This window comes from Schistocerca nitens, chromosome 4 (assembly GCF_023898315.1).
Source record: "Schistocerca nitens isolate TAMUIC-IGC-003100 chromosome 4, iqSchNite1.1, whole genome shotgun sequence".
Lineage (NCBI taxonomy): Eukaryota > Metazoa > Arthropoda > Insecta > Orthoptera > Acrididae > Schistocerca > Schistocerca nitens.
In genome coordinates, this window is record NC_064617.1 from 959,916,395 (window position 1) to 959,941,358 (window position 24,964).

The 24,964-nt window shown below is 44.7% G+C and overlaps 1 protein-coding gene across 3 annotated transcripts in view; it reads left to right on the plus strand.

The window, feature by feature from the left end:
- The window catches only part of LOC126253640 (DNA-binding protein D-ETS-4), a 184,618-nt gene that overhangs the window by 153,346 nt on the left and 6,308 nt on the right, over positions 1–24,964 (plus strand). For 2 of the 3 annotated variants that reach the window (XM_049955134.1, XM_049955136.1), the window contains exon 2: positions 24,410–24,810. In XM_049955134.1, the coding sequence (XP_049811091.1) occupies positions 24,410–24,810 (401 nt within the window). Of the gene's footprint in view, positions 1–13,006; positions 13,154–24,409; positions 24,811–24,964 lie in introns of those variants that run through there. The other variant, XM_049955135.1, reaches the window with a different exon arrangement.

Below are 24,964 nucleotides of genomic sequence, written 5' to 3' on the forward strand. Positions count from 1 at the left end.
AAATACACCGATGTGGTACTACGGCCATAAATGACAGCCAATCAGAGTGCGCGCGGGAATGTATGCATTCGAACCAGCTTGCCCCAGCTAATACCTGTTACGATGAAGAATGCAATTGCTAAGGGATCAGCTGAACACTCAAAGCTACTCAAACTTTAAATTTCTATCCATGGCTAGACACGAAATAGAATTGTTTTTAACGGCGTTTGACAGCTTTTGGGATTTCTCGATAACATTCATAGTTGGACTTTTCTTTGAAAGACGCCAGGACTTTTAAGGCCGAAATCTGCTAACATTGTGCTGCTTTAGCTCAACTTCTTTGTAAATATACCTAACAGAACAGAAACTGAGCTCTGCTGGCAGATTAAGACATTAGCATATGCACATATTCCAGTTTCTTCCCAAAGCGCTTGAGTGTCATGTCAGTCACTTCTCGGGCGCCGTATCATTGACTTACTGACTGCCAAATCATTCACTTCCTTTTATAAGTTATGGAAAACAGAATAAAGTTTAACATGTGATTCTGTATATGGTTGATGCTACATTTCCATAAATAAAAACGTCGGGAGTTCTATATAAATAGATGTGAGGCATGTTGTGCAATCATGATAGTATCTACATCTACAGTTCTCAACAAAGAGCATGGTAGACGGTATTTTTCTAGGCTCTGTTCTCTTGGCTTCTGAGCAAATTACGATATTAAGGAATATCTGACCAGATTTCTTGTTATTCTGAGGACTTCCTGATAACTACACTCCTGGAAATGGAAAAAAGAACACATTGACACCGGTGTGTCAGACCCACCATACTTGCTCCGGACACTGCGAGAGGGCTGTACAAGCAATGATCACACGCACGGCACAGCGGACACACCAGGAACCGCGGTGTTGGCCGTCGAATGGCGCTAGCTGCGCAGCATTTGTGCACCGCCGCCGTCAGTGTCAGCCAGTTTGCCATGGCATACGGAGCTCCATCGCAGTCTTTAACACTGGTAGCATGCCGCGACAGCGTGGACGTGAACCGTATGTGCAGTTGACGGACTTTGAGCGAGGGCGTATAGTGGGCATGCGGGAGGCCGGGTGGACGTACCGCCGAATTGCTCAACACGTGGGGCGTGAGGTCTCCACAGTACATCGATGTTGTCGCCAGTGGTCGGCGGAAGGTGCACGTGCCCGTCGACCTGGGACCGGACCGCAGCGACGCACGGATGCACGCCAAGACCGTAGGATCCAACGCAGTGCCGTAGGGGACCGCACCGCCACTTCCCAGCAAATTAGGGACACTGTTGCTCCTGGGGTATCGGCGAGGACCATTCGCAACCGTCTCCATGAAGCTGGGCTACGGTCCCGCACACCGTTAGGCCGTCTTCCGCTCACGCCCCAACATCGTGCAGCCCGCCTCCAGTGGTGTCGCGCCAGGCGTGAATGGAGGGACGAATGGAGACGTGTCGTCTTCAGCGATGAGAGTCGCTTCTGCCTTGGCGCCAATGATGGTCGTATGCGTGTTTGGCGCCGTGCAGGTGAGCGCCACAATCAGGACTGCATACGACCGAGGCACACAGGCCAACACCCGGCATCATGGTGTGGGGAGCGATCTCCTACACTGGCCGTACACCACTGGTGATCGTCGAGGGGACACTGAATAGTGCACGGTACATCCAAACCGTCATCGAACCCATCGTTCTACCATTCCTAGACCGGCAAGGGAACTTGCTGTTCCAACAGGACAATGCACGTCCGCATGTATCCCGTGCCACCCAACGTGCTCTAGAAGGTGTAAGTCAACTACCCTGGCCAGCAAGATCTCCGGATCTGTCCCCCATTGAGCATGTTTGGGACTGGATGAAGCGTCGTCTCACGCGGTCTGCACGTCCAGCACGAACGCTGGTCCAACTGAGGCGCCAGGTGGAAATGGCATGGCAAGCCGTTCCACAGGACTACATCCAGCATCTCTACGATCGTCTCCATGGGAGAATAGCAGCCTGCATTGCTGCGAAAGGTGGATATACACTGTACTAGTGCCGACATTGTGCATGCTCTGTTGCCTGTGTCTATGTGCCTGTGGTTCTGTCAGTGTGATCATGTGATGTATCTGACCCCAGGAATGTGTCAATAAAGTTTCCCCTTCCTGGGACAATGAATTCACGGTGTTCTTATTTCAATTTCCAGGAGTGTATTTACGGTAAATGATCTTATGGGTTACGCTGGAAGCTCTGTGGGGCATTTTGTAGATGACCCTAATTATGTAGGGAAGCCGCAACGCCAGTAAATTGGGCGAAGTGCAGGGATACATACAAGAGAAGAGTCTCAACATATGTAAATGAAACGTAAGTGCGCGTAAATAAGCACAAATGCTCATTATTAATCGATTATTGGCCATCAATCGCCGCAAAACAGCTACAACAGTAAAATATCTAGAAGTACACGTCTTGAGCGACCTGAAATGGAGAACCTACATGCAACCAGTCGTCGGAAAACAGATGCTATGCAAATTCATTGGATGGCTGCGAAGGAAATATTAATAATCAAGAAAGGTGTAGCTTACGAAACGCATATTCTAGCGACTTTTAAATACTACTCGTCAGTCGGGGACATTATCAAATAAGACTCAGAGACAGAAAGAGAGAAGATCCAAAGCAGAGCAGCGCATTTCAGCAGGAAGATGCTAGTTCAACTATAGTGACAGTCGCTACAAGAGGAGCTTTATGTATCACAGAGAGGTTTACCGATTAAAATTCCGAGAGTTCACATACCGCGATGAGGCAAACAACATTCTATTTGCTCCCAGATACATCTGTCGAACTGACCAAAATGGTCCTGGAGACCAAATGGTGGTGCTTGCGGATGACAGATTAAGCAGTGCAGAATAATACACTGAAGAATTCTTGTCAGTTAATTGCCCGACATCGCAGGGAGGTTCTTACTTCGACTATTTGCTCGTCTATCTCCGTCTTCAGCTCGCTCATGTACATGGACTTCCCATATCCTTCGTTGTAGTTTTCTACTTCTCATGTCATTCGAGATCGACGCGAAAAATTTGCAACGCCTACCTAAAATACATACTTAGAACGAGTAAACACGGTTGAGGAGAATTCTATTCGCTAAGGTATTTTCATGAAGGAACTGCCGTCAGTGTGTAGAATACCGCGCAAATAATACAGTAGCTGACTTGACGCTTCCGGGAGATGAGGACGCTGTCGGAACGGTTTTCCAGCAAAAATCGTCAAGAAGAAACAAAAGTACGCGGTATTGATGACGCCTGAGCAGGGACTGGCGCACCGACTAGACTCCCGTGCCGGAAGACACGAGGAAAGAAGGCGTCCAGAGCGACCGCCGGTACGTCACTGGAGCTTCCGGCCAGCGGAGGGAAGCCCGGAAAAAATGCCGATCTCGCGAGACGATCGGCCAGTCGTCTGCAGAGGTTTAGCATGCGCGGCTCACAAACTCACTTCTCGCTGGGGTACCCCAAGAGCTCTGATGGCGGCAAAATCTGCGACCTGGCTAAGCTACTGGTACGTACGTCTTACTAAGCTCGGTGGTCATTGGCATTCTATGTGGAGAAGCAGCTCTAGAATAGGCACTACGCTGAATGCGCAAGACATCGAGAATTGTGATTGCATTAGAGAGGTGTTTTCCCAATCTCATTTTGGCAAACACTGAAAAAAGTAACTGTTGCTTCGAAGATCAGTGTTTCTCAAACAGATAGTCTCCACAGGAAAATTGCTTTTTTTATAGAGAGAAAAAAGATTTAGATGTAGCCTTTTGCATCAGCAGTTAATCTGTGATTCGATGCTTCTTTGGCCTTTTTGTGTCAGTGTTTGGTTCTAGCAACACACTGTGCACAATTATAGGGTTAGCCTCGAACAGCTGGTAAACGATCTGAATGTAAAAGCAGAGAATCGTTGCAACAATTATTAAATTGGTGGCAATGGAATGAGAAATAATAAGAACTGGAATTACTTAATGGCGCATCACCCTTACGCTGACTGGGGCTTAGATTGAATTAATTCTATAGTAAATAAGAAGACTGTTGAACAGCGTAAATAAGTTTATTGTCGAGTAAAAACTATCTCTAGCAACGCCAAGGCGAGAGGAGGTACTTCATGCCCAACTTCTAAAAATATTGTAATATACTCAATTAATTTAAATTTTAAAATTTTGAAAAATATATATTTTAGTGTATTCTTCTACATATTCCATATAAATTTTAAATTTTTCAGTTAAACTTGACCCAAAAATGTTAGGCAGTGGAAGTCACTTTCCCCAATGAATGTCGTATTCAATATTTTTAGGTTCATGACCTTACTTACACATCAGTATCTCCTTAAAAAGCAACAGCAACAGCAATGAATGAAATCTGCTTTCTTAAATTTTTTGTGGTTGCCATAAAAGTTCATAAAACACATTGTTGAAAGTGCGTTGATATTGCTAATAGTGAGCTAAAAGATATTTTCAGATTCTGGACTCTGCTTACCTCTTTAAAAGTATGTTGTTAGCGTACTCCAACAACATTAACGACTTTTGTCATTTTTTAAATTGTTTTTAGGGTAGGCGTAAAGTACCCCCCCCCCCCCCCCCTGGTAACTCGCGTTATGGAAAGTGCCTTAGTATTGCTGCGGTTAAAGCAGCAATGTCGATATTTTCACGCTACATCATAGTCCAGTTTTGCTCAGTCATTAGCATAAGAAACAGCGATTTTTTGCTTATTGGCCCATAGGGGCAGCTGTAGAAATCTCGTACTTCATTAGTTGGCAAGCAGCTAACGAGAGGAAACAGCTGAATGGTTAAGCCAACCATGTAACGCCATCTCTTGACATGCGCGACAACTACACTGCAGCGCGTCGCTTGCGTCCACAACTGCAATTCGAGTACACAGCCACACGTCTCACCACTCTCGTCGATTTTGTTATTATGTTCAATGTACAGTACTGTGGTAATCTGCGGAATGATTTTCTGTGTACGATGTTTTACTTTAAATGTAAGATACGCGTTTCGTCACAATATGCTCTAATACCAACAGCAAAAATTCCTGTTTTTTACTCACACGTGAGCAATTTGTTGATACGAACTGGATCTCAAACAGCCCGCTTTACTCATCAGATAAAAGAACGAGAAAATTACTGAACATTTATTTAAAAGTTTACAAAATAGCTAAGGCCATAGGAATACAAGAAGAGTCCAGTACATTTAAAATGAAGAAGCATCTACCAAATAGCTTCGAGCAAAATTATAGACAAATTTGCTGCATGCTGTCTAAAAGCAAACACGAAGATGAATGATTGACGCGTTTTAAAATCAATGCAAGTGATTTTGAGCGACAGTTTGTTATTAAGAGATTTGGGCCCACCATTACAAGAAACCAAATAACATCCACCGCAGCGAGCCGAAGTCTGTGGCCTCGCACAAAAAAAAAAAAAAAAAAAAAAAAAAAAAAAAAAAAAAGGCGAGGACGATTGCATCTGCCACATAGTTTATGGTTAGCGATTTTTACGATGTAAAACGATTTCTTTTTATGGGTTACCTTGCAAAGGATGAAACAGTAACAGATGGGAGTGTTACGCATGTCTTCTGGACAAAGAGAATAAAAAAAATTACCATCAGAAGAGGCTTGGATAAGTGGAAACCTATTGTTTCAAGCAAATAGATTTGTGACAGTATATGTTTTTAGTGTAGTGAACTTATGGGAATCACTGATTTTACAGAATTCACAGAACCGCGCTTCTGGAGAAGTACACTGTGTGTGCTGACCGAAATATATTAATTCGGACGTTTTCGTCTGGATTGCGGTATTTATATAGACAGAAATAATTTCGTAACAACATTAGACTCATGCTGGAGTTTTTAACTCGATATTGGTTTTCGTATGTTAGTGTGAAAACTACATTGCTAAGGGATTAAATTGGCTAGGAACAGTATGAAGAGCCACAAGAAAGGAACAAAATAGAGCATCTTGTCACTTGCAATAAGCCACACTCAGAATGCTCTGCATCATGGTAATGTGTACCTTGCATCCATGCAATAAGATTCCATACAGTTGTGAAGATGTTACGCGGCCTTGTTCGTGTCACGGCGGAAGGTTGGCAAGCGTGCGACAAGTAGGACGCGAGGCGCAGTGGGTCGTCGGCCCACCTGCTAAGGCAGACAGCGCATTGCCAGACGCCCAAATAACCAGTTGACTTGACTCCTCCCACTCCCACCTCCCTCCCCCTCCCCCTCCCGACGAGCGTTGCGCAACACTAATAATCGGGTGGTCATAGGCAGCATTGCGTGCAAAGTTGAAATCTCCTTTGGTTAATCAACTACTGATGACTTACAAATATTTTGTACAAGTTTAAGACGAGTTATTCAGCCTGCGGATAACATGTCGCATCCTTTTTCTGAATATATTACAAATTACACAATTATTGCTGAGGATCTAGTGCAACATTAGCCTAGTGATACGGAAGATCGAAAGGAGGCCATCGATAACGGATATAAAAATGTTTTAGGAAGAAAACCGATGGATTTGAAAGCCATGTAACACGCATATTAAAAGTTTTGGAATCTGTAATTGCAATTAAATTACGTCCATATTAAACGGGCTGCAAACTGTTCAGTTATTTATGTAATGAGAATAATCATCTGATCACTGATTATTGCTCAAAAATGTTTTTTCAGTTCCGTGCCATCATCAGCGCGCCCTTATTTTCTTGTATATCTGGATATGTCTAACGATAAGATTTTCTAGTGAAAAATTAGATTTTGTTGTCTGTTTGTGGCAATCTTTTCTCGGTTTTCTAGAACCCTCATTAAATGCCACTACTGCCAATTTATTTATGAGGGATAGAGCTAAAACTGCTGTGCGATATTAAAATTATACTTTAATATTTTCCATTCACTCTCGACAATGTGTTTACGACTTGTTGCGTAGACAGCTCGGTAGATCTGCCGATGGTCTTTGTTAGATCGAAACTGGAAGTCGCCATTATAATTTGTGCAACTGAGGCAGTGGGAAATAAAGGACAGTTTTAACTTCATTAAATATCTGGGTAGTCCTGTTTCTATCGTTTTTACGAAGGTAGTGGGGAAATTAACTAATATCACTTCCGCTGTAATTCGTTTCGCTAAAGCATTTCATGAGTAGGTCCTGCTTACTATTTTTCTCCTGTTGTTGTTTTCGCGCCGGCCGCTGGTGGCCGAGCGGTTCTGGCGCTACAGTCTGGAACCGCGCGACCGCTACGGTCGCAGGTTCGAATCCTGCCTCGGGCATGGATGTGTGTGTTGTCCTTAGGTTAGTTAGGTTTAAGTAGTTCTAAGTTCTAGGGGACTTATGACCTCAGCAGTTGAGTCCCATAGTGCTCAGAGCCATTTGAACCATTTTTTGTTGTTTTCGCGCAACAAGTGACAGAGGAAGTGATTTTCGTTATTTTTCTACTGTAATTACAATAATAGACTACCTACCCGTTTAGTTAAGGTTCTACAAAATCTAACAGACCAGTAATTAATGTAAACCGACACAAACAAACGTTGGGGATTTTTTTTCCTCGCAACTGCTATTGCAAATTTTGTATTTTCTGATATGCAATAAAATAAGGACACAGCGATGATGTCATGTATGTGGGGAAAATCATTTGGGCAATAAAAATAAGAAAAATGTTTATTGCAAAAACAGGCGGTATCGATTCTTATAATATTTTCTACGAATGAAGTCTACTTTTAGAGGATCACAAACCAAAGCCTGACAGTCATATTTTCCAAATATGCACTAAATGGAGAGATATGTTTCGTATGAGAAATTACAATATAATGACTCAACTTCTTCATGGTATTCACAGCGGTTATTCTTGGCAAAATTGTGATAGTGAAATTAATGAAAATTTTAATAATAATGTCCGTCTAGCAATTTTTCAACAGTGTACTTAATTTGCCAATGTACATTTCGAAGCTCAGTTTCATTATCATGTTTCAATTTGTTATCGAAGGACCTTCGGTGACAGACTATATTAATACAGTTATTACTGCTGTTGAGTTCACGCATGTTCTCTGCTGTGATCTGACGTATGATTATTGGTGAATCGTACCTATGACAGGAGTCTTCTTTCCGGACCAAAGGGAAACATATTAGGTGGTATGAATAAATCCGTGAATACACTTTATACTCGAAATTTTGGAGAACATTCTCAGGTTCGCTTTAGCGACTCGGAGATTATACTTTAACCGGGAGTGTTCTCGGCGTGAGTAAAAGGGTGGGGTAAGTTTCTCAAAACAAAGAACATTCTCCGTGTTTTTAAGTGAGCTCCGTAGCATATTTCGAGGTAAGTTCTGTTGAGGTTAAGTTTTACTGAATTTTTGGTAGCAGTGGCAGAATTTATGTTACATGGAAGGCAAAAAAGGGAGGAACTGTAAAAGTTTATACGGGCTAAACAATAAAAAAACATTACTTGCATGGAGAATTTCCTTCCAGAAAATCTTGGAAGAAGAGGGGGCAACCTTTCAAACGAATTAAAACATTTTTGTTGCTATTTAGAAGACGCAAGTTTTCAAAGATTTAGATTCAAATGGTTCTGAGCACTATGGGACTTAACATCTATGGTCATCAGTCCCCTAGAACTTACAACTACTTAAACCTAACTAACCTAAGGACAACACACAACACCCAGCCATCACGAGGCAGAGAAAATCCCTGACCCCGCCGGGAATCGAACCCGGGAACCCGGGCGCGGGAAGCGAGAACGCTACCGCACGACCACGAGATCCGGGCTCAAAGATTTAGGTGTTCACCAAACAAGTTTCACTGACATTTCCGAATGTCCATCAACATGTCGTCTCACAACGTAAATCTTACATTTTGCTGTTTAGAAATAAGTCGGAGGATCAGAAAAATCGGCAACTCGTTTACTACAAACCTAGCGATCTGTTTCTTGTAACGAACCGCACGGGCGACGGCTAACGTACTTGACACGCGAGCAGAGCATTTGTGGTCGTATTTAACCAAAAATATCTCGTAGACATGAAATCTATTCGCATTTGCGACTATGGGCAACCATCAGCTGTATAATGTAAAGACGACAATCAAAATTGCGCCGGACCGTGACTCGAACCCAGATTTCGCCCTTATAGCGAGCGGCCGCCTTACCGTGTCTACAGCCTGTACTCGTACATCCATTACGTATATCCTCGTACAGGGGAGACATTTCACTGGAAGTGGTAAGTTCCTATGAGACCAAACACATTTTACTTGAAAGTCGCTTGCCCGGTGTCGGCTGATCAATCCGATACTGCAGCGCCTGTGTTATTCCGAATTACAGTGCAATGTTCCTTACGATAGCCTGCATGTGCCAAGGAACATTGCATGGTAATTCGGAATAACACAGGCGCTGCAGTATCGTATCGTATATACACTCCTGGAAATTGAAATAAGAACACCGTGAATTCATTGTCCCAGGAAGGGGAAACTTTATTGACACATTCCTGGGGTCAGATACATCACATGATCACACTGACAGAACCACAGGCACATAGACACAGGCAACAGAGCATGCACAATGTCGGCACTAGTACAGTGTATATCCACCTTTCGCAGCAATGCAGGCTGCTATTCTCCCATGGAGACGATCGTAGAGATGCTGGATGTAGTCCTGTGGAACGGCTTGCCATGCCATTTCCACCTGGCGCCTCAGTTGGACCAGCGTTCGTGCTGGACGTGCAGACCGCGTGAGACGACGCTTCATCCAGTCCCAAACATGCTCAATGGGGGACAGATCCGGAGATCTTGCTGGCCAGGGTAGTTGACTTACACCTTCTAGAGCACGTTGGGTGGCACGGGATACATGCGGACGTGCATTGTCCTGTTGGAACAGCAAGTTCCCTTGCCGGTCTAGGAATGGTAGAACGATGGGTTCGATGACGGTTTGGATGTACCGTGCACTATTCAGTGTCCCCTCGACGATCACCAGTGGTGTACGGCCAGTGTAGGAGATCGCTCCCCACACCATGATGCCGGGTGTTGGCCTGTGTGCCTCGGTCGTATGCAGTCCTGATTGTGGCGCTCACCTGCACGGCGCCAAACACGCATACGACCATCATTGGCGCCAAGGCAGAAGCGACTCTCATCGCTGAAGACGACACGTCTCCATTCGTCCCTCCATTCACGCCTGGCGCGACACCACTGGAGGCGGGCTGCACGATGTTGGGGCGTGAGCGGAAGACGGCCTAACGGTGTGCGGGACCGTAGCCCAGCTTCATGGAGACGGTTGCGAATGGTCCTCGCCGATACCCCAGGAGCAACAGTGTCCCTAATTTGCTGGGAAGTGGCGGTGCGGTCCCCTACGGCACTGCGTTGGATCCTACGGTCTTGGCGTGCATCCGTGCGTCGCTGCGGTCCGGTCCCAGGTCGACGGGCACGTGCACCTTCCGCCGACCACTGGCGACAACATCGATGTACTGTGGAGACCTCACGCCCCACGTGTTGAGCAATTCGGCGGTACGTCCACCCGGCCTCCCGCATGCCCACTATACGCCCTCGCTCAAAGTCCGTCAACTGCACATACGGTTCACGTCCACGCTGTCGCGGCATGCTACCAGTGTTAAAGACTGCGATGGAGCTCCGTATGCCGCGGCAAACTGGCTGACACTGACGGCGGCGGTGCACAAATGCTGCGCAGCTAGCGCCATTCGACGGCCAACACCGCGATTCCTGGTGTGTCCGCTGTGCCGTGCGTGTGATCATTGCTTGTACAGCCCTCTCGCAGTGTCCGGAGCAAGTATGGTGGGTCTGACACACCGGTGTCAATGTGTTCTTTTTCCCATTTCCAGGAGTGTATATAGTATGACAAAACTCAGGCAGAGTTCCAGTTTGAGTAGATAAAAGGTCAATGTAACTTTAAGATTTCGGCCGCGTAATGTGTTCACCAATTTATTGTTATTATGTAGTATTCTGCCTAGTAGCAGGTCCATGTCTTCGTACGGAGAATTTCTGATTGCACTGTTCCCTGTCTTCAGCTTCTTCCTTCAGTCTGTTGTGTCTCCTTCCATCTTTCATGTCGTCCAGATGTTGAATTCTTCTTCTTCCTCGTCCCGCATTTCATCTGAGTTTCCCTTCGATGACATCATGGTTCAAATGGCTCTGAGCACTATGGGACTTGATTGCTGAGGTCATCAGTCCCCTAGAACTTAGAACTACTTAAACCTAACTAACCTAAGGACATCACACATATCCATGCCCGAGGCAGGATTCGCACCTGCGACCGTAGCGGTCGCCCGGTTCCAGACTGTAGCGCCTAGAACCGCTCGGCCACCCTGGCCGGCGATGACATCATGTATGAGTCCCTCGTGTCTAAGTACATGTCCAATCCAGTTGGCCTTTCTCTGAAGAATTGTAAGCAGAATACTTATCTCCTACTCTTCGCAGTACATCATCATTTTTTATGCGATCTGTCCACTTGATCTTTTCCATTCTCCTCAACACCACATTTCAAAGCTCTCTAAGTATTTTTTCTTCTTCTTTCTCATGGTCCATGTCTCTGCTCCATACAGCGCAATGCTCCAAATGTAGCACTCTGTCAGTTTTTTCCTCAATGCCAAACTCAACTTGCTGGCCAGCAGAGTCCTCATTTTGTTGAAAGCAGCTTTGGCCATGGCGATTCTTGCTCGGGCTTCGTAGGTGCAGTGGGCATCCTTTGTGATAAAACTTCCCAGGTACTTGAACTGATTCACATTTTCCAGTTCCCGATTGTCAACAGTTATCTTCAAGTGTTTCTCGCGTTTTGATATGCGCATCACTTTTGATTTTTCGATGTTGATTTCCATGCCGTATTTTCTTCCCGTTTCCAACAAATTGTTCATTATGTATTGCAGCTGTCTCTGATTTTTGGCGAGCACTACCAGGTCGTCTGCATACGTGATGGTGTTGAGACGTCCTCCTACTTTGAAGTTTCCGCATCTTTTCAGCACTTCTATCGACAGCATTTCTCCATACAAGTAGATGAGACTTGGCGACAGACAACATCCTTGTCTCACTCCCCCTCCTATTTCCACAATGTTCACTTAACGTCACACAAAAAAAAAAAAAAATAAAAATAAATAAATAAATAAATAAAAATAAATAAATCCCACATGTCGAAAATTCGGTAACATCGCAAGGAAATGCATATTGGTAAACTGCCCGTAAAATAATTTATTGTGCCGGCCGAGCGGTTCTAGGCGCTACAGTCTGGAACCGCGCAACCACTACGGTCGCAGGTTCGAATCCTGCCTCGGGCATAATGTGTGTGATGTCCTTAGGTTAGTTAGGTTTAAGTAGTTCTAAGTTCTAGGGGACTGATGACCATAGATGTTAAGTCCCATAGTGCTCAGAGCCATTTGAACCATAATTTATTGCCGCATATAAAAGTAATGTAGAAACATAGTGTAAGTCTTCCTGAACAGATTGGTGCCAGTTCCATATTTGTACACTGAATTGTTCGCCTGTTTGAACGAGTTGAATGAAATGTGACATTATGCGAGCGTTCTGAGCCAGACGCGGCAGACGAGACACACCGAGGACCTTCTCAATGAAGGGAGGTAGTGAGAAGAAAGTCAGTCTCTCATCAGAGAATATGCTTCGAATTTTTTATTCATATGGAATTGAGAACTTTCTTTCTACTTTTGCTATGAGAATCTTCTTCTTTTTTTTCCATACGACCGAAGATGTGAGCTGTCCGTACTGCTGCCGCCACAAACAACAGTGCTACTTGGATAAAGAGAAAGGAATTCTTCGCGTTATGCTGCGAGCAGTGTGTGTGTGTGTGTGTGTTGCGCCACCTCTCTCGGGAAGGCCAGACGGCGAGTAGCGAACAAAGGAAAAGATATGGGCGTGGTCAGAAACACGGCATACCGCATCTTCTGGTACAGAAAGAGACGCGCGGCGAAGGGGCAGTGGCGGCCCAGAGACGAGTGCCATTGGTGGAGCAGGGGCGTGAGGGGAGTGGAGGGTGAGGGCGTGGGCGCGCCGCGGCGCAGCAGGTGCGTGCCGTGAGTCAGGGGCGAACCGTTAGCTAGGATAGAGCTAGCACGCCACGCCGCGCGGCGCAGCGCCGACCGAGCCGCCTAGCCAGTCAGTCAGGCAGCAGTCGCCATCGTGGGCACCCACAGCGCGGACCAGCGTCGCCATGCTGCCCTACTGTCAGTCCGCAGAGGTGAGCCCCGCACCACCCCTCAACTGCTACTACGCGGCGCGCATACGACACCCCAAATGCTTTGTTCTCGGCTGAAAGCGCTGCAGTGCCGTCAGGTGTTGCTCTCAACAGCACTACGTGTGCGTCGCACCTGTGCCTCGGGCTGCGTTATTACGCTTCTACCAGATCGGTAATGCCTGGAACACAGAACTATGCGTCTTCCGTCTTTCTGCATCTACACCCTGCAAAGTAGTGAAGTGCATGGCAGAGCGTACTTCCTAAAGTAACACGTAATAGGTTTTCTTCCCGTTTCATTCGCGTTGGAACGCGTGAAGCGACGCCGCTTAAATGGCTCTATGTTGACTGTAATTAGTCTAACCTTCGCGGTCTCTAAGGCTGCGATATGCATGTGTAATATTCTTAGATTTCTCCCGTAATATTTCTCCTCGCAGACAGTAGGCTGCCAGTTAACGTTTTTAAGCCTTTCTGTGACGCTCTCCCATGCATCAAACAAACATGAGACCATTTGTGCTGCCCTTCTTTGTACTTTCTTATTCGGTATTGGTCCCACAAAGTCGAGCAGTATTCCAGAATGCCTCGCACCAGTGTTTCGCAAGCAATCACCTGTGTAGCTCTATTGCATTTTCGCAGAATCCTCTAAATGGAGCGAAGTCTTCCATTTGCTTTAGCTAAGACTGAGCCTATGTGATCATTCCGATTCAAATCGCCACAAATTGTTTCATCTTGTTATTTGTATGATCTGATTAATTACAATTGTCTCACAGATATTGTAATCATACAATACTTCATTCCTGGGTTTTGTAAAATGCACGGTTTTACGTTAATGGACATCCAGAGCAAACAGCCAATTTGAAGGGTTATCAAGATCTGACTGAATATCTGTGCAGTTTTTATCAAACAAATTAAAGGTAACTATGTCATCTGCAAAAGCCTGAGATTACGATTAAAGTTTTTGTTATTGCTCTCTTTTTTTTATTTATCCGATTGACCCCTTAGTTCCTTCTCGGTGCCTTGAGGCCTCCAGAAAATAATAAAGTGAAAATGTACGTTTGCGATGTTATTGCTGCTGGCCTTACGCTGCCGAAACGACCGTGTGAGTTCCACGCTTCACAGCCACTGAAAAATTTCGTTAGACTGTGGGAAATCCAAATCTTGACTTTTGCAATTGTGGTAAGTTACAGTCCTGCGGTCCTTTGATGACTAGTGAAAATTACTCATCATCAAAATAATTAAGTTCGGTTGAGGTCATTAATTTGATGTGTTCTTGTTAAACATTCTCTGAAGCTGAAGGAAATCCATTGTAGTAAATAAACAAAAGTTGTGTATGGCTCCCAGCCTCGTTCAAGCGTTTCAGTTTGGTGTCAATTTGACGCCTTCCGCGCCAACTTTATTGCTTGTTGATTCAAACAGCTTCTACTTTGGCCCCACAACGCTGATTTGTGAGATGATCACTCGGAATCGAATCCACGACCTCTGCGCCAGCAACTACTGATGCCAACCACTAACCACTTGGACTCCCATCAGGTTTTCGTCTTACCACTGCGTGTCGACCAATCACGGATAAAATAAATAAATCCAGTTTACTTTCAACCAAGAGCCACAGCATCTGGCAGTATGAAACTGCAGTTTGAATACTGAGAGATCACCATGTCACAACCCTCGATTAAGCATCTCTGTGCTCAAATATGAGTTTTACGGTTGCCTGGTTTTGAGTGCGTGTTGAAGTGGGGTCTACAGAGGTTGTGGAACCGAACATTCGGTCGGAGGGAATATTCTAAAGAAAGCAAAGTAGTGTCCTGAATTTTACCGTCGCGTGTCGGAACAAGCATTTTTGAAAGTTGAAGTTTTATTCGAATCTCGTGACATGTTTTGTTACTATACAAAATACCTTTCGACGAAGGAAGCAATAAACTAACTGTGGCATCTCAACGATTCTGCTTAATGAACACTGCCCATCCGACTCTTAAACAATGCTAATGTCGAAACAATCCGTTATCAACAAGGAGGGATTTTCAGCGAAGTGAGTAAGGAATAGGAATCTCATAATACAGGGTGATTCAAAAAGAATACCACAACTTTAGGAATTTAAAACTCTGCAACGACAAAAGGCAGAGCTAAGCACTATCTGTCGGCGAATTAAGGGAGCTATAAAGTTTCATTTAGTTGTACATTTGTTCGCTTGAGGCGCTGTTGACTAGGCGTCAGCGTCAGTTGATGCTAAGATGGCGACCGCTCAACAGAAAGCTTTTTGTGTTATTGAGTACGGCAGAAGTGAATCGACGACAGTTGTTCAGCGTGCATTTCGAACGAAGTATGGTGTTAAACCTCCTGATAGGTGGTGTATTAAACGTTGGTATAAACAGTTTACAGAGAATGGGTGTTTGTGCAAAGGGAAAAGTTCTGGACGGCCGAGAACGAGTGATGAAAATGTAGCACGCATCCAGCAAGCATTTGTTCGCAGCCCAGGAAAATCGACTCGCAGAGCTAGCAGAGAGCTGCAAATTCCACAATCAACTGTATGGAGAGTCCTACGAAAAAGGTTAGTTATGAAACCCGAACGTCAGCTACCTGAGGCGATGCATCGGCCGCCAGGCAGCCCGTGACAGAGCACTTCATCACTGGCCTCCAAGAAGCCCTGATCTTACCCCCTGCGATTTTTTCTTATGGGGGTATGTTAAGGATATGGTGTTTCGGCCACCTCTCCCAGCCACCATTGATGATTTGAAACGAGAAATAACAGCAGCTATCCAAACTGTTACGCCTGATATGCTACAGAGAGTGTGGAACGAGTTGGAGTATCGGGTTGATATTGCTCGTGTGTCTGGAGGGGGCCATATTGAACATCTCTGAACTTGTTTTTGAGTGAAAAAAAACCTTTTTAAATACTCTTTGTAATGATGTATAACAGAAGGTTATATTATGTTTCTTTCATTAAATACACATTTTTAAAGTTGTGGTATTCTTTTTGAATCACCCTGTATATATGATGAAATTCAAAAAGCTTAACGTTTTCAGTATTCATTCAATTCTCGTGACTAATTAAATGATTGTCCGCATTGTAATGTGAGCAACCTAACAATTTTTATAGTTATGAGCGCTGTTGTAAAAATCTGTCAGCCTTATTGGGTGCTGAACAACATTCCCTGCTCCAAGGTCAAAGGATCGGATCGCACCTACGCCGCCATGCTGCTGTGTACCGCATTTTCAACAAATGCTTTCATCGGTTCCTCCTGGTGCTTGCCACTAATATCTCTTTACACTTGGAAATATGTTAAGTTATTCTAAATGCTATTTCAGCCCCATACTCGTTTTTTCTGTGTTTTAGTAATGAAAGTATGACGTTACGAAAAGAGAGTTATTGCAGTACGATGTTCATGAACTATACAATATTCCAGGCCCTGTTGCGTTTCTTGATCATCGATATGGCTACATTTGCCTCATACTTAGACTGTCGAAAACATTTCTGGCTGCAGTGTGGTGGAAAAGCATTCTGCCTGATCGAACCGCGATCGCAATTTGTGAAGATTGCGACCCCCATTAGCCTCTTGTTTTCCGACGCCCTAATTTTTGTCGTGGTGCAATGACTTCTGACTGATACAGCTGTCTCTTCAGGCCAGAGCATTAACCCCTAGCTGCGGCCGGCCACTTTCTCTCGATCGTAGAAAGCGGAGGAATGGACGGACGGAGGCTGTAGTGAAAGTGCGACAAGACCACCGACCCTCACGAAAAACGCGAGGTTCACCACACTGTGGTCAGCTAGCCCATTCGCGGTAGGTTCAGACAACACAGAGCTTACCCGTGACTTTCCAGTCGCGCTTTATTCCCCAGCAAGCTAATTATTGTTGCGCGGGAGATTGGTTGGTTGGAAAATCAATGGTGGTTTTGGAGTCGATTTTTGTTACGGAGCACATTTTGGGTCGAAAATCCATAGCTGCTAATTGCAGTATCGAGATGCCTCAGTTCATTTCTGTACATTCTCCTCCGACTACCATCTTAAATGCCTCCTTAGAGAGGGGCGGTTGTTGCTGTTGCGCAATGGCTAACCACACCCAACAGCAGTGGCCTCGATTACGGCTTACCGACTAGTCCACTTCATTATTTCTCGCGAAGGCCTTTATTATAGGCAGTGTTGCCAGCGACGGCGTCGAAGCGACTAGATTAAGGGGAGCACGACGTAACTTGCTTTTGTTCACAGTTCTGCTTAAGTACTTCGATGGATACAGCGGAATATATAATCACAATTCTGATTTTCATATATTTGTATCTGCGAGTACTCGTCGAAATACGTATGTTCCTATCATTGCCCAACCATGGGCACAGCACTCGGAGGGTAAACTTGTTCTTGGAAGTGTGAGTGACTACAAACACTGAATGGCTGTGTTCGCAGGACGGCAGTTGACAGATATGCGAATGGATGCTCGATGGTCCAAGGAAGTACTCTTCCTGAATTTCATGTAGATAAGAAAAAACCGAGATAAACTAATGGACGATGGATAGAATGATTAACAGATCGCCGGAGCAACATTGGTTCCTTCAGTCGAAGACCTAAATGCATGCCGAAGTTACAAGGAGGCTTTTATCAAGCAGTAAACGGCAAATGGCTGATGCGAAATGAGTAGCTCCGTTCGCGACCCTGTCATGAACAAGATAAAAAGATGATATCGCCACTTTTTACACTGTTTTCGTGCATCGATTTACAAAATGAGGATTCTGCAAGACAAAATGATACAACTAGTTTCGATCAATGTTTAGCCACATCCCATTATGTTTCACCGAACTAGGTGGCACAGTGGAGTAATGTGGCTCAATCCAGTAGCGGTGAACAACAGCACGAACGCAGGAAGCTGAACTGGTCAGGCATTAAATAGTACTTCAACGGGTTGGGATTTCATTGGCAATCGGATAGAAAGGAAGGAACAAAAGAATTAAAGTATCGTTGACAAAGAGGTCATTAGTTCTTCGATTTTTTTTTTCTCTAGCTCAGAATGTGACAATCCCCTCTGGCAATACTTTCTAAATGTGGATATGGTAAGATGCAACATACGCCGGGTTTCACCTTGCAGTTTGAGTTCCCCTCGTAACTGGTGAGCTTAGTTAGTTATACAGTTAGGGAAAATTCCAATTGGGTAACGTTGGACAAAGCACCAAGATGTTCGAAGCCATCCACTGCGTTGATTGATTCACTTTATGGCGCTATGATTCATTTTTGTAAGACATCAGCCAAGTCTACTCTATGCTGGTTGCAAATAAACTATAATAAATTATTAAAAGACTCTAACATGGGTTTTCTCCTATTGTTAGTATTGCTCGTAATGTGCACAGCCGATGAGAAAGAATCATGAAGCTTGTCTCTAGTTGTGATAATACCATTTGGGCAGCCAGTATCGTGACGAAAGCCCCCGTCCGAGCAGGTTTAATCCTGCGCCGACCGAATCGCGATCGATGAATCACTGGTTCATGTTTTACGTGGAGCGCTTTCGCAAGCGAAATGTCAGTTAACGGTATAGCAAACAGCCGCGCCCGCTAGCAGCGTTTTACTGAGAGGCAGTCCCGTTTCGTTCACATTGTCGTTGCCGTGCAATGTTCACTTCTCACGAAGAGGAACAACACAGTATTTGACATTATCTTTCCCAGAGGCGCAAAGTACTTCATGATGTGGTTCAATCCACATCGTTTGAGAGGTTTAGGCGGTGTTTTTTTTTACCTCTGGTAATGCACTGTTGTCGAAAAAATAAACACAATTGCACCGTCGTCAGGATTCCACGTCTGTCTATCGAGGATGACAGCGCTGTACTTACGACATTGGTGTTGTGTTCCGGAGGCGCCCCGCTTAAAAATCTCAAAAATCCTTCAAGTAAACTTGATTTCGATTTTCCCACGTTTTCCTAAGTCACAGACATTTGTCTCAAAAACGCCCCTGGCAGTTTCTTTCCCATTATAGTCGTCACATGCCTGCGATCTGTCTGTTTAATTATCTCGATTACGACGAAACACACCAAACTCTTTACCTTTGTTTCTTCTTTTCGCGTGAAACTGTGTGTTCACTCATAACAAGCTGAGTGTTCAGATTATATTGGATGGCGCAAGAGCACCCCATAACAAATGGGATTATTTGTATTTACATTTTGCTATTTAGCCGGCCGAGGTGGCCGTGCGGTTCTAGGCGCTACAGTCTGGAACCGCGCGACCGCTACGGTCGCAGGTTCGAATCGTGCCTCGGGCATGGATATGTGTGATGTCCTTAGGTTAGTTAGGTTTAAGTAGTTCTAAGTTCTAGGGGACTGATGACCTCGGAAGTTAAGTCCCATAGTGCTCAGAGCCATTTGAACCATTTTGCTATTTAACTGAACTTCGGATAAGTTCTTGCTTTATTTAATGAAGGGCGTAAGCAAAATATGGCGACAGGGTCTTTCTAATCTGCGCGGGAAAAGAACTATGACATCGCAAGTGTTTTAATTATACAATCGTGCTCGGTTTACCACGCAGAGCAAAAAAAAAAAAAAAAAAATGCTTTCTTAACAACCTACAGGCCCTGCGCCCTTCCGTTTTGCGACTCCCTTAGCAGTGAACGGAATCGTCATTTTTGCCGAATTGTTTTTTGTAACCCCGAAAATCTGTAGCAGAACGTGACTTTGTAAACCGCTTCGATTTTCTGGACACGAAGTGTAACTTCACATGACCAAAAAAGATGTCTCTGTCGAAAAATATAAGTGTATCAAATGAATTTCATCATTTTTTCTTGTAGAGACTAATTATATAGTACATATTATTATTTCTGAATGAAATTGAAGCTCGAAAGATTGCTCAGCATTTCAGAAAAACCAAGCAAGGTACAGATAATAAAAAATTTATACTATGGGAAACTCTTACCAGAAGAAACGACATGGAAATGGGAGTAGGCCTAAGGCATCCACGTATAGTTCCTTTGGAATTGGAAACAGGAATTTGGGGGGGGGGGGATTCAAGAGGAGGGAAAAGATTGCATTGTGTAGAGCTGCTGCTGAATGCAGCAATGACAAGTTTGGCGTACGAGTGGAAGAGGTCGAGAACGACAAACGACTCGAAATATTGATTGGTGACTTTATGTTTACAAAAAGTCTGAGGGATTATGTGCTCCGGCGCTCTCGTTCTCATTCGACAACAACTGGATTTACTTGTGCCCTTTCATATCGATTCGAGGATTCGACAAAGATAGTGTAGGTCTGCCAAGAAAATTCCAGGTCAGGTACAGATTTCCTGGCCAGTATCTGTGCTGATCCTTTCAGAATATATCTCGACCATTTTACTACAGCAAACGTGAGGAAAGACGAAGGAAGAGAGTAAGCATATTCCATTATTTGAGAATATATCCGAGAAAGTGGCGCACGTTAGGAATAATTTATTACAGTAGCACTCTGTCTCGTAGGTGAATGTGGTAGTGGTCCGAAGGGCCACTCGGTATCATGTGTTCACTGTTTAACGAGAAGTGCGCGTGCCTTAGTGCGGCAGTAAATCGGGTTAGGCGAGTGTGCGCCGTCGGAGCGCGTCGTGCCTGTGTGCGCGTTGTGTTGGCGACCCTGAGTGCGTGAAAGGCGGCGGCTAACGGTACCCTGTTGGCCGCAGCCGCACCTCGCTGGTCTCTGCTAGCCTCCTACGTGACTAGCCGCAGCTCGCGGCAGTCCTGTCTCTTACTGTAATGTAAGCAGATTGGTGCAAACGTTCTCGGGCAGCATGTCCCTAGCGGAACGGAACGGGAAATCGAGAAACTATCGCTCACACACCAGTAGCAAACGACGTTCTTCCGCAATGACCTACATATTGTATTCTCAAATAGCAATTTCCCGTTTTTGGGGGCCCCTTTCGGTTAGTACTTTCAGTAAGCACGCCATCGCAACAATATAATGTTCTTAGGACAGAAAACGTGGCTTCTGCTCGGTTTCAGGTCACAAACAAACATGTACGGAATTCACAAAAAAGAAAAAAATGGAAGTTTTGATAAAACCAAGTGGCATGTCGTGGCACTGTGGTTACGCCCTGGGACTCAGATCCCGAAGGTACGGTGTACAAATTTCCCTTCGGCCATGCTGATTTATGCTGTTCTTCCATAAATCACTGGGTTTGGACACTGCTATGTTACTGCTCTTTCTCCCGTACTGTGCCCGGCGTCTTCCTGCAGCGAACTAATTATTTACAAGAATTTAAACGCTTTGAAATTGAGCAGTGATTAAATAATACACGCCGCGCGGTCTGAGACGCCCTGCCAAGGTGTTCGCTCGGCTCCACCCGTCGGAGGTTCGAGTCCTCCCTCGGGCAGGGGGTGTGTGTTGTCTTTAGCGTTAAGTTAGTTTCAGTAGTGTGTAAGCCAAGGGACCGATGAGCTCAGTAGTTTGATCCCATACGAACTTACCACAAATAAAAATAATAATAATAATAATATTTTGGTTCCGTTCCCCCATATTTAGTTTTCCTACACCACTGCTGGCATTTACTGGATGTGGATTCATAATATAAATTTTACAAAGCGCAATACTGATGGATCGTTTTAAAAAATGGATGATATAGCAGCGCTTAGAATGTAACGTAATTACTTTAGATGGCATAAAACAGCCTACATCGTGTAGATATGTGAAATTATTTTCCTTCTATCATTTTTCCATCTCTATCCCTATTTTTCCACATTAACTGTGAGAACAAAAGAAAGATCTTTCTTCTGCAGCAGATTTATCGTAGGCGCTGCTGCACGGTTCTAGCAGTGTCTCAAGGAACATTCGGAAGAAATTGAGGCAGTCGAGATGGAACTGCAGTATTTCTGGCCATCTTATTCACAGTTCAGAACCATCTTGATACCTGTTTTCCAGATTCATGAGTCACTCAATATTGTAGCCACCAAGCCACCTAATGAGTATAGGAACTCGTGAATAAAGTGGGTGTTAGCCGCAGAAGCTAGAAAAATGCAAGTTACATACATAGGGCGATGTAGGATCTATTGCAGTCGAAATGGATGTGATGGATGATTTGTTGAACAACATTCACAGTTGTGAAAGTACGGATATGGCTGACGTACTGAAGTACCATTGTTTGTTTTACATACATAGACCATAACTGAGGCACTAATAAATTCTCATTATGCCTTTTCCCTAGATGAAGGCTTTCTTCTGTAAGGCCTTTTACGGCGATGTCATTATGTGCGACAGTTAGGCCGGACGAAGTGGCCGTGCGGTTAAAGGCGCTGCAGTCTGGAACCGCAAGACCGCTACGGTCGCAGGTTCGAATCCTGCCTCGGGCATGGATGTTGGTGATGTCCTTAGGTTAGTTAGGTTTAACTAGTTCTAAGTTCTAGGGGACTAATGACCTCAGCAGTTGAGTCCCATAGTGCTCAGAGCCATTTGAACCATTTTTTTTTTGCGACAGTTAGTCCTTAGGGCAAAAGAAGGAAGAATCACCCCGTGTCTATGATATGCAAGTCATATTTATATATGCAGTTTATATGGCATGAAAATGACATTAAGGCCATTATAGCAATAGCTCTTACTGTACTCGCACAAGGATAAGAACGGGAACCGGCCGCTGTCTTTTGAAATGGACTATTCAGACACTTATCGAGAAATCACGGAAAACCCCACACACATTTTCACGTAGGGTGAGGGCTGAATAATGTAATAGACCATTGTGCGGAATACTGATGAACAAAGACTGACACACGATTACAAAAGGCATAAGCGTTATCGAATTTCGCGAGCCCTCTTAAGCAGGATTGAGCGCTAAAGGCCTCGATGCCAGCAGCATGTTTTGCATTCAGGGTAGGTAACAAAGTGAACATTGGAAACTGAAGCTGAATGTGTTCATAAACGTTACTGTGATCTAAATGTATTAAACAGTTCAGGGAGGAATATGATTACGTATTATAAGGGACGAAACAAAAAAAAAAAATAATTAGATAGAGTAGTAGAGGAGCCGCTGTATCGCGACAAATGCACCAAAAAATGGGCAACCATTGTTTCTTGGTAGCACTGCTTAACTTCGGCCAATTTCCTGACTCCAATAGTCTTTCTTTTGCCGTTATCGAATACCCACTGTTCCAACAGTTGTACACGCCCTATCTAGTCCAAAAAGCGTCTGTTTATCTTCAGCAAACTTGTTCGCGCGGACGTTAACTATGTATCAAATCTCGATTTCGGAATTACAACTAGCATTATTAAGGTACACAGTGTCCAACAAGTGGTGCAGTTTAACGTGTACCAAAACGTGTGTGCCTGACGTACATCGAGAACTATCATGGTCGAATGATGTGTAGAGCAGCGTGAGAAATTGCGTCAGTGCACACGAGACGGTCTTTTTGTAGCCCGAAAAAGAAACTGTGGTTATAAATAGCCAGGTCGGGTTTACGCGAGGCGCCCGCGGGGAAGTTTTTTGCTGTCGTAGTCAGCTGTGCCTCTAACCCTCTTTCCAAGCTGGGGGCGCTCGCAACCCCTTTTTCTGTCTCGTCTGTGACGTCAGCGCCCTGCCGCCTTCCCACGGGGTTCCGTTGTCTGAGCAGCTTGTCCCTGTCTGCCTACCTCCATCTATCGCCACAGTTATATATAAATGCAACATGTCCTCATTATATTCTGCATTGGAAAATAGTGACTATCTGAAATTGATGACGACTTTACGAACTAGTTTGTAATAATCCATTGATCTAGAAGCGCATCAGCCCATTGTTTAAATTTATAGAGTTTTCCCAGCCCATTGTTTAAATTTATTCGGTTTTCCCGCTTCCATGTAGGAGCGCTCTTTACATTCCTTCATCCTGGTGTTAAAACACTTATTGATGTTACCAGGTGCCCTACTTGGTGCTAAATTACTGTCCCGTTCATCGGTAAAATGTCTGTACGCCTTTCAGTGTATCTGTGTATTTCAACAACTTGCAACCCTCATATCTATTATTCTATAGGCCGTCATATCCATTATTATATGTAGGATTGTCATAATACCCATTTCCCTTTCCATTCCAACAAAACACGTGATTTTCTGGCTGTATGTGTTCCGTTTGGAGGTATTATGACTTTGCTCTGACCTTGAATTATTTTAAATTGCGTCTCTCCTGTTAATGATTTAGTAATGAAACATCTGTAGTTAGTAAGGAATATTTGAACATGGCAGAAATTTATAGCTTATTAATATTTTACACATTATAAACTCGCATTCTCTGTGAGCATCTGAGTAGCACATCTAGCTTTGAGGATAACTGTAGCAGCACAGTACTGACCCAATCTCACAAAGACGTGGTCGTTACAGATGCCGCAGACGGTTCCGTCAGCCGGTTTCACGCCCCCGTGCGACTACAGCCAGTACTTTGCGGCAGAGTTATTCGACCTGTCGCTACTGCCGGACCCGTGCGAGCTACCGTCACCGCAGGGCATGTCATTCTACGGAGGTCAGCAACCGCCACAGGGGCCACCTCAGCAAGGCTCTGGTGGAACCCAGCCGGGCCCTGGGGGCCACCCCATTAAAGAAGAACCCATTTGGCAACAACATCTCCCACAGCAGCAGCCGGGACCAGTGTCGCCGTCACAGCGCTGTCCGTCATCTCCGGTCAAGCACGAAGAACAGAGTTTGGACTTGCGTGCCGTGCTTTCGGAACATCAGATGCTACTACAGGACATCAAAGAAGAGCCAGTACATCACCAGCACCAAAGGTATTTACATTTAAATTCTGTGGACATTCAGAAAACTCCAAAGGAATTACCACTCCACAGTGGAGTGTGAGCCAATTTGGAAATTCCTGGCAGATTAAAACTCTATGCCGTAACAAATATAGGATCTTTGCCTATTGGTGGGCAAATGATCTAC